The sequence below is a fragment of the Mytilus californianus genome, unplaced genomic scaffold, assembly GCF_021869535.1.
Source record: "Mytilus californianus isolate M0D057914Y unplaced genomic scaffold, xbMytCali1.0.p SCAF_11, whole genome shotgun sequence".
NCBI classification, from domain to species: Eukaryota; Metazoa; Mollusca; class Bivalvia; order Mytilida; family Mytilidae; genus Mytilus; species Mytilus californianus.
Window position 1 is genome coordinate 26794603 of NW_026262593.1, and position 11166 is coordinate 26805768.

Genomic DNA, 11166 nt, shown 5'->3' on the forward strand with positions numbered 1-11166 from the left:
TGGTCAATATCATGGAAAATTAAAAGGTAATACAGTATTTGTAAATATTATTCAATGGCTTTTAAAGCTAACCGTTTGATTTGGTCATCGGTGTGTGTGTACATTTTTCAATGTGGTCATTGTCAATATAATTACTACCTATCCAACCTCCAATTTTAATGTTTTGTTGAAATGTCGCCAAACATGTTTATGACCAGCAGATTCGACGGGTATGAAGTTTGTTAACTTTTGCAAATAGTATAAAACAACAAAGGATCGTGACAGTTTTGAAGTTTACAGCTGAGCCAAATAATAAACCGGAAGTACTCAGTCCACCATAGCACAAATGGTATCGACATCGTCAATAAAAAAAAAACACTCGATAGAAATTATGTACAGTTATGAGTTTCATAATGTTCTACATAAATGTAAATGCTTTTTAACGTTTTAATCTTTCAAGAAGTTGCTTTTGGACGTCGAAATAAATCGTCGTAACTGAACAGTTATTATCATCCGTGTAATACATTAAGATAGGCCAATGAATGTTGCAGGGTGAAAAAATGGTTGCAATTGATGAACATTTTTGGACAAATGTTATCAATTTTCTGCTAATCAAAGATTTTGTAAGTGTTAATGGTATGAATAAAATTGAGAATGGAAATGGGGAATGTGTCAAAAAGACAACAACCCGACCGAAGAGCAGAAAACAGCCGCACAGTCAATTGCGCATGAAGCGCTTCTGGTTAAAAAAAAGTGTTCAGTACGTCATTTGCTTTCGTGACGCTTAAAACTTGCAAACCTGCATTCAATTCTTATATTTACACTAAAAAAGTAAAACAAAATACATATTTACACTAAAAAAGTAAAAAAAAAAAAATATACATATTTACAGTTAAAAAGTATAACAAAATACAGAACTCCATGGTAAATTCAAAAAGGGAAAGTCCATACAAGTTGACAAAATCAGACGTTATCAACCAACGGAACTAATGGAAAACAACTGTCAAGACTGGGGACAGGCACAAAAACAACTGTCAAGACTGGGGACAGGCACAAAAACAACTGACATCTTCCTGACTGGGGACAGGCACAAAAACAACTGTCATATTCCTGACTGGGGACAGGCACAAAAACAACTGTCATATTCCAGACTGGGGACAGGCACAAAAACAACTGTCATATTCCTGACTTGGGACAGGCACAAAAACAACTGACATATTCCAGACTCGGGGACAGGCACAAAAACAACTGTCATATTCCAGACTGGGGACAGGCACAAAAACAACTGTCATATTCCAGACTGGGGACAGGCACAGAAACAACTGTCATATTCCAGACTGGGGACAGGCACAAAAACAACTGTCATATTCCTGACTTGGGACAGGCACAAAAACAACTGTCATATTCCAGACTGGGGACAGGCACAAAAACAACTGTCATATTCCAGACTGGGGACAGGCACAAAAACAACTGTCATATTCCTGACTTGGGACAGGCACAAAAACAACTGTCATATTCCTGACTTGGGACAGGCACAAAAACAACTGTCATATTCCAGACTGGGGACAGGCACAAAAACAACTGTCATATTCCTGACTTGGGACAGGCACAGAAACAACTGTCATATTCCAGACTGGGGACAGGCACAGAAACAACTGTCATATTCCTGACTTGGGACAGGCACAAAAACAACTGTCATATTCCTGACTTGGGACAGCCACAAAATGTTTGAAACGTCGTCGTAGTCCGATCCAATACTTTGTGAATGTGAACTTGATAAACATCATATGTTGCAGAAACGTATATAAAGTTTATGGAAAAGTATTGCCAATATGCAGAAACGTTATTTAAACGCCGAATCAATAGAATAAACTACGATATTTTCCTATTTTTACCAGGTATCAATATATGTAATCATGAAAGTTTGTGACAAACCACATTGGTTATGTATAAACAAATAGAAAGACATAAAATGCAGAATCATCGTAAATGTATACCAAATTTCGGTTATAATTCATGAGTTGTAAGAATTATTGAACTTCCTTGAGAACAAGTATATAATTCAATAATAGTAATTACACGCGTTAAACTTCGAGGTAGACAGACTCTAATTAAACGGTTCATCTGATAAAACTACTAACCCTCTATTATGAACGTGTTCAACAAAGTATCGCAAGTGTATCTAATTGTACAATATAGTATCAACAAGTCATTCTATTCAACACACAGGGTTTTTCATGGTCTTTGAAATACAATAAAAGTTATATTCTTACTCATACATGTGACAATTTATGACTTTCACATTAGCATAAATCATGCCATATTAATTTTCATTATTTTGTAGTGCTTTTATAAAGATATAGTTTGAGCAGTTGATAAACTTATCCAATTATAATCGGTGCATGGCATGTATTTGACTATTTTTCTTTTCAACGCTTGTCCTTGCATACGATTAATTGTTACAGTACCTTGGTCTAATGAGGGGCTGAAATAAATATGATTGTTACCTCAAAAAATACATTTCAATTTAATGCCGAAGACCGCCCACGCTTTATTTTGAAGAGCTCGTTTATTCCATAGAATTTCATTTGAATGGTTGAAATAACACTTAAAAAATAACCAAATTTGTGAAATTTCGTGAAAATATTGTCTTTTATTGTTGCATGGGTGTGTTTCGTCAATTAACGTTGTACTTTAGACAACACTTAGTAACACATTACACGTTGAACTGCTTACCACGTTAATAGTTACTACTTATACGAGACATTAATGTTACTAATAAACTACAGTGTGTCGATTTAAAACTTTCTTTAATTTGAGATATCTATATTACGGCAGACTCCTTCCCTTAATGGCTAAATTTCTCTAAGTACATTTAAGGAATGACTGTAATATTTTTTCTGTCTAAGAAGAAATATTAACATCAAAAATGTGGTGCACACTGAATAACCCGCGTAGCCGTTTATTTTAAAGTGTGCACCACATTTTTTATGTTATTTCGAATAGACAGAAAAAATATTACAGTCATTTCTTATAATTTAATTCTAAATTCCATTTTAAACCTGAGTAAACCATTAAAAAACGTTGATGACGTCAAGGTCACATGACAAAATTATGTCTATGAGCTGATAAACAAAACAACGTCAGCCAATCAGAAGACGCGTTACATCCAAAATTAAATTATAGGGTAATATCATTAATACGGAATTTTTTTCGATTTTTTAATCTTATTATTCATTTTTCTTGAAAAGGGAACAGTACTTATAAAAATGAATAAAAGCGGACAGCAATCCAACTCAATAAAATAGAAAAATACATCCAAAGGAAACATTTATTACACATGTACGTTGAAGTCATATAAACCTCTGCATGGTACTAACACCTCGCCCGGAAGTCGTAATACCATTGTGACTCGATTAATTGTCCAATCAAATACGTAGTACGTGACTTCCGTCCTCTTTTCTGTTAGCTCTTATACCACGTATGTGTTTGACTAGAAATGTTGGATTTCATAGAAGAAATGGCTCTTTATATAATCCTCCAAAAATTAAGATAATAATGATGCTATCTTACACTCCTAAAAGAAGCTCTAAATCGTCTACTCTAGTAATACTTTATTCTAGTGACAAGGAAAAAAACGGAATTTCAAGTTTTTAGTAAACATGGATAGTTGTCTTATTAGCAATCAAACCACTTCTCCTTATTTTTTAATAAGGATTTGCAGGTCTTTATATCGACGCATATAAGAACCGTCTCCATCTACTAATATTTGTGACTTTCTACCATTATTTTATAGTCTAGTAGGTTTATGAGTCGAATGTATGTTACATGTTTGGCATCCTTGTCTTGGAAATCATACCATAATGATAGAGATCTTCAGTAAGCAACAAGTTGTTTGATAATTTTTGTTGTTTGTGATGTAAGAGTTATCACAAGAATGTAAGTAACGATAAACATGCATCATTCATTAGCATCCCAGAGGTTTTATAGCATTATAATACTATAGTGACATTTTTATTGATGTTTCCTTTCTTCAGAGTATTCAAAATGTCGGTAAGATACAATAGAATGATAATGATAAATCATATCTTGATACAACAATACAATAAGAACGACTCTTTATAAATGAATGTCTTTTCGGATGCCAGAACGAAGAGCAACAGATCAAGAAATGGCGGCAAAATCTACGCGCCAACAGAGAAGATGGCGACAGGCAGCCGGAAAGAATCTTTGCAATCTCAAATCGTATATCCATTGACAAACACACTGATCCAGAGATTGATTGTGTATTTGTAGTAAGTTGTATTTAGTAAATTAAGCAGATAAGATGAGATAACAGCTCGTTAGTTTTTACAAATTTTATCACGTGTACATATAATACTGTCATATTGCGCGTGGGGTAGTGATATACGAGATATCATTTCCGATATGGACCATCAATTCGTGTGTTGAAAAAAGATAGCAAGTTTTTCTTCGTATTTGAGGCTTTTTTTTATTTATTTCTACAAAAGAATCCAGTACTGAGAAGGTTAAATTGTCCGAGTGAAAAGATAATTTGGTAAAAGTAATCTTTGTTAATTAGATAACTTAACTCGCTGCTTGAAGAACTGATAATCCTAAAAATTCGTGCAATGTTACGAAAGTTTCAGTATGAAAACGCCAGTTGTTGAAGTAAGGATGATTATTAAAAACAGCGGATAGAAAACATTTGTAATAATTTGTTGTTTGTTTGTTAATTAAGAAGAAAACGTAATTATCCTTTGCAAGAAGGAAACAGTTAAATTGTCAGTAAAAGGATGAATTATGGCCATTTTGTCCGCTTATATCGATCAAAATAATAATAGTAATCGTTGTTTTAAAATATTCAGACATTTCTTCTTTCAATTACTTAAAATAATATACGTACCTCTCCAATGTTATATAATTGTATGCAGTAAAATGGGTATCAATTTCAAAATGAAACAATAATCAAGTATGATGAATTGTTATGATGATGAAAGAATACTGGTTCATATCTATGTGTGAACATGCCAATTTATACTGAATTTAAAGTTTACTTTTATTTTACTTTAAGCATTAGCATCAACTGAAATACAGATGTCATGATCGACATTTCAATTTCAAATTTTGGACAAGGTGCGATTAATTACGGACCTTATTTGGCCTAATAATGTACTGAAATTCGAACTTTTTGATTTAAGATTTCCATTGATGTCTGTTTTAAAGTTGAGGTACTACAAAATTGAATCAGGTAGTTTTAGATCGAGGAAGTCACGGAAAATACCAATCTACGCGTCTTCGTGAAAAATACATTGCTTTTGGTCAATTTACAGACAGTTTTTCGAAGTGGTAATATAGAGAACATGTATGTTTCAACTTCAAAAAATACCATATTGTTTGTTTATATGAACAACACTTTTCATATAACTTATGTTTTGGTGCTTGCATGTGCTTAATGTTTCCCACTCACAAATATGCCCAGTTTGAAGATTTTGTCATTTTTGGAAAAATAATTTGAATTATGCTATCTTTCTACCGTCAAATCTCAGTGAATATTCATACTTTTTCAGAGATGTTAAAATTTACAGTTTGCCAATACTTATCAATTATCTTTACACTAAAATTACCTAATTTTGTAATCATATATACTTTAATTTTCTAGGTTAAATAGAACCCTAGCTTAGCGCACCTCGTCCTTTCTCGTTACTATTATCACAACAGGTATCACGATCCGAAATCCGCGGAGGGATCCGAATCACGAGGAGCAATTACACTAAAAATACGAACGGTGGGTAGGTTAAATCTAAAACTGATATCAAGCGGAGGATTATCATGGCTCCTCCGGAGTTGGATCCAGATTTTACTTGTGTAATTTAATTGTTTAATGTTTAATTTCGTAAAAGACCAATATTCCATCATTTTGAGACCTGTCTTGTATTCTTTGCTTTCTGATCATGTTATCAACAATTCCAATGTTAAACACGTTTGTGATATTATTTACCGTTAGCTGTCAATGACTATTTGATTCCCACAGACGTTAATCCACTATGTAAATCGTAGTCGCGATCATGATTCGTCTGGTGCCTATTATAATGTATCGATTTCCTTTTTCAATGAATATAAAAATAAGAATATGTGGTGTGATGGCCAATGAGATAACTTTCTTTCCACCAGAAACCAATTGGTATAGGCGTTCGAAACTATGTGTCACCGTACGGCCTTCAACAATGAGCAAAACTCATACCGGATAGCAAGGATTAAAAGGCTCCGACATAACAAATGTAAAACAATTCAAACGAGAAAACGAATATATGTAAAAAAAACAATGAACGAAAATCAAATATGATATATAGCAACAAGCGACAACCACAGAATTACAGACTCATGTAATTTACCAATTTATATTAAGGCAATTTATTTTGAATAATGAATGCAAAAAAAAAAATGAAAGAATATTGACATTAATAAAAAAAATGTCCTTCACGTCACGTCGTTTGATTTCATTGAGATTATGATAAGCAAAAATCACGTACAGACAATTCAAAACACTGAAAACAATTCAAACACTGAAAACAACTCAAAACACTGAAAACAATTCAAAACACTCAAAACAACTCAAAACACTGAAAACAATTCAAAACACTGAAAACAACTCAAAACACTGAAAGCAATTCAAAACGCTCAAAGCACGCTCAAAACACTGAAAGCAATTCAAAACGCTCAAAACACTGAACGCAATTCAAAACGCTCAAAACAACTCAAAACACTGAAAGCAATTCAAAACGCTCAAAACAACTCAAAACAATGAAAACAATTCAAAACACTGAATACAAAACCAAAGTACACTTATAAAGATCCAATTTTGATTTCACAAGGAGTTTTAAAACACCTATTGTTACAACACTGACCGAGATTAAAAGGGTGGTTGAGAAAGAGCACCTGAAATCTCCCCGGTTATTTGTGGGGTTCATGTTGCTCAGTTTTGGGTTATCTATGTTGAATTTTGTGTACTGTTGTTTGTCTTTTTGATGTTTTTCGTTTTTTCCCACGGAGTTGCCAGTTTGGATGTCCATTTGGTATCTTTAGCCTCTCTTTTAAAAAAATAAGTTGACCCAACCAAACGTTATGGTACCTCATTAGAGTTGTCTTCGGTACTATCTTGAAGGTTCATGCTATTCAAAGAATTGGTGTTGATAGAAGACCCAGTATGGATTTAGTTGATATTCCTGCAGGGCAGTTTGCATAATGTATAAGCTTACTAACTTTTATTTAGTGTCAGAGCCATATGAAAGATATTCACCACTTGTTACATTATGAATTAAATGATTATATAATTCTTGATTGAAAAGGTATATAGGATGTTAAGATAACATGAACCTTCATACCAGCGATTTAAATATATGATCTGTTTCATTAACACACAAGACATTATGAATGAAATATAGTGTATAAATCTTGACGGAGATGTATAACTATCAGTACAAGCGGTTTCAATTAAGAAGTGAGAAACTAAGGATGAAATAGAATTCGAATACAAATATTCGGTTCAATGTTACAGAAACAATAAATGTGTAACTCTGTAACTGATTATGATACCACACAAACATCAAACAAAAAAGATGTATCATTAAACATATAAATCAACAGTTGAGATATAGCACATACTAGACAAAAAAATCTATCTTTATATTCATTACATAGAGGTCTACTATTATAGACAAAAATATCTTTTTTAATTCATTATTCGTTTTTTCAAAAGTTCAAATTTCAAATTTCGTAAGAATAAAAAAGGGTCGCGTATGTCCTGAGTAAAAAAAATACTTTCGCTAATTTTATAATTAGTTAATGACACTACTTTAATTAAGGTATGGACAATCTTACCTCATCGTTGGCGCTTAAATTAGAGAAACTATCTGCCGTCTGCTCCTTGTAATCGTTATTTTTATTTTTTGCAATACATCCAATTGTCAAAAATGTCACAAAAATCACAAACGTTACATTGCTCATCGACACCATAACTACAGTATAAAAATCAACTTTATAATAAATTAATCGTTCTTTTTCTGTGTTTTATTATCATCCAAAATCAATTGTTTGTATTGGTAATTTATAATTATCCATTTTGTCCAATTTTGTTTCTATTTCAGAATCTTCACTAGTATTTAACTGAAAAACATCCAGAATTAAATATTTAAATTGAAATAATTGATACTTGACTATCTAGTACCACAGCGACACACTTAATAACTAGAATGATTATTCTGTAAAGAAGTAAACGTTCAATGCACATGAATCTCTTGAAATCTTTGTATTCAATCGTCAATTCGCCAATCAGAAAAATCGCACCTCTCTTGCCCTTGTCCAATTATAACAACGGTCTTTCTTTGTAGTCAATCAACTCTTCATTTTGCTCGCCTGTTTACATAGGAGTTGTATTGTTGTGTACCTATAAGATTAAGGAATGATGCAAATAAACGTTTTTAAGACAGAATGAAATACAATTACAAAAGGAATCAATTTCACATACAAACAAAAAGTCATTTACGCCTTTTTCACATTTAAAGTAAACTAACCCAAACAAACAGTATCTATTTAGAGAAATTTGAGTTTTATTTATTGAGCAGTTGATGTAAAAGAAAAATTCTTCAAAGCCTTGATCTCTCATCAATATTAATAGTAGGTATTTAATCAAAAATTGGCGAAAATTGTTTGTCAAAATATTTCAATATAAACTTTCAGATTGTGTTATTTATCGGTGTTTTATATACGGTTGCAATTGATTTGTAAAGGTGGATTATAATAGAAGAAAATTCAAAAGAAACGATATTTTATAGTTGTTTGTATGTTAGTATTTGAAGATTAGCGAAGACTAAGTGGGGGCCGATATGACAGTTAAGAATAAACAATATTCTTATTAACTCAATCAATTCACACTGGAATGTATTGTATCTTTATACGTTTATTTAAATGAACACAATCTTATTTAATCACCTAAGAATTATGATAAAGAGATATTCCTTTCTCATCCCTTCTAACTCTTTTTTTTTATTCTTTACATGTTTTGCTATAATTTCAGGAGGATATACGTCTAAATAAGTGACAACTAAACGACAGACGATCTCTATCGAATAACTAAGAATTTAGAGTTATACAAGGCTAACACTACAAATTACAAATAATTCGTTACAAGTTTATCCCAACAATGTAACAGCTGCAAATAAACGGTAACAAATAGTGACTTTCTTCAATTTGATTTGAATCTGTGCTTCTGTAACATTGTGGCAACACCTCCTCTTTGTGTTAAGCGCTCTAGACAACTCGGTCATATAGACCATGTGAAAAATATTACTTTCGTGTGTGGAGTAATGTCTTTCTTCGTACATGATGTATTGTGGCATGACCTAGCAGATTAGCTTTATTTTTCTTGTCGCAAATGATGATAATACTTAAAACAAGCAGTCGCACCAATATTATTTTATTATACAGGTCTTTATTTTGCTTGTCGCAAATGATGATAATACTTAAAACAAGCAGTCGCACCAATATGTGATAACTTTAGACGACATACGTTCTCCATCTGATAAACTAGGGATATAAAGCCTTAGGGTTACTACACCAGTTAACTTATACTACACTGCACAAATTTAGCCCAACAAATGTAAAAAGATAGTAAAGGCATTGTTTAAACTCGTAGCATGTTCATGTGCCTGTCTCAATAACATAAACGGTACCAATTTTTATGCACCAGATGCGCATTTCGATAATTAATGTCTCTTCAGTGATGCTCGAGGCCGGAATATCTGATAATCCAAAACCTAAAAACGCTGGAAGAGCTAACAGGACCTAAAGTATAGCTAAATCAGTACAAGGAATCAGAGCTTTGCATGAGAGAGATATATTCCTTAATTTAAAATGATTGATTTCAAAATTTCTATCTAACAATATCCGTATTTTCATGCCAGTACTTTGGATCCTCGCAAGTGGCTGTCTTCTGGTATATCTTAACGTGTTTGTTGTTAGGTGTAAATGACAAAAATCTCTTTGGATGACGGAAGAATAACTAGAACAGAAAACAGAACGGAACGTTGTAATTTTTTTGTAAACGAAAGGCGGACACATCGTTTGTATTTCAATCAAATTGTAGTTATACTGAAGGCTTACGTTTCTTCTTTTGGTTATAGCCCTGACGTTGCTACGTATTTATATATCTAGGTGGTCGTAGTCCGTTGACTTTTTTCTCCTCTGAAACTACTTGGCCATAATCACCCTTGGGGTATCTTTCCTAGTGGTTACTCGTCATTTTTTCAGCATCAAACACATCATGATCGGGATAACGATTGATTTTTAACTGTTAAATGTCGGTGGTAACCAAAACGTCATTTGACGACAGACGGTATTGGAGACCTCCCCCCCCCCCCCCCCCCCACTCCCCGTGTATTGTAAGCACCTTGTATATTGATACTGAAATCATGAGCATAAATATGTGAGAACACAGACATAAAGCCGGTTTCTACTGAATTTGTCTTGAACAATGCCTTTTTCTTAGAGTCCTTCAATCTTTTCTAAAATTCTCTGTGTCATAGATTCAAATGTGTACTTTAAGTTTTTAACACTGAACACTTTGGGGGTATTTTCGAACATGTGATCGATTTATAAATGCCCAAAGACGGCACAAACCTGCAATTTTGACATTTTGGCAAATTTTGAATATCTATCCAAAAAATGTATAAGAGGGACATCTTTAAGCAAAGCCAAAAATTCTGCGAAGTAAACCTATCTACTTTTTTAGAATACATAATAATAATAAATAATCCATTTTGGTCAGAGACGTCATCGAATGCAAAAACATGTAGTAAACAATAGTGTCGTCATCAGCAATATGTATGGCTAAATAACAATTATATTTAATTGAAAAATGTTGCTAATTAGTGTGAGAATAATAAATAGATTCTTATGCAATGTATTCGTTTGTAAGTAGTTTTTAACATCTTTTGTTGATTTTGACCCTGTGAGTACGAATAAGAAAGTGGAAATTGACCTTATCTCTTTGCTAAGAAACTAAATGACAATATACCTTGTAGCCAACTATCATTTTGACTTTTTATTTTGATCTATTTTTGAGGAATTTGGTGTTGCTGACAGATCTTTGATAGCCTCTTTTAAATTGTCTAGCCTACGGGAATTTAG

At 32.7% G+C, this 11166-nt stretch overlaps 1 protein-coding gene across 1 annotated transcript in view; it reads right to left on the minus strand.

The window, feature by feature from the left end:
* LOC127719816 (adipolin-like) overlaps positions 1–8394 on the minus strand; it is a 30932-nt gene extending 22538 nt beyond the window's left edge. Inside the window, exon 1 of the mRNA XM_052226123.1 lies at positions 7861–8394. Within this exon, the coding sequence (XP_052082083.1) occupies positions 7861–7995 (135 nt within the window). The 5' untranslated portion in view covers positions 7996–8394. The remainder of the gene's footprint in view (positions 1–7860) is intronic.
* Between the last annotated feature and the right edge of the window lie 2772 nt (positions 8395–11166).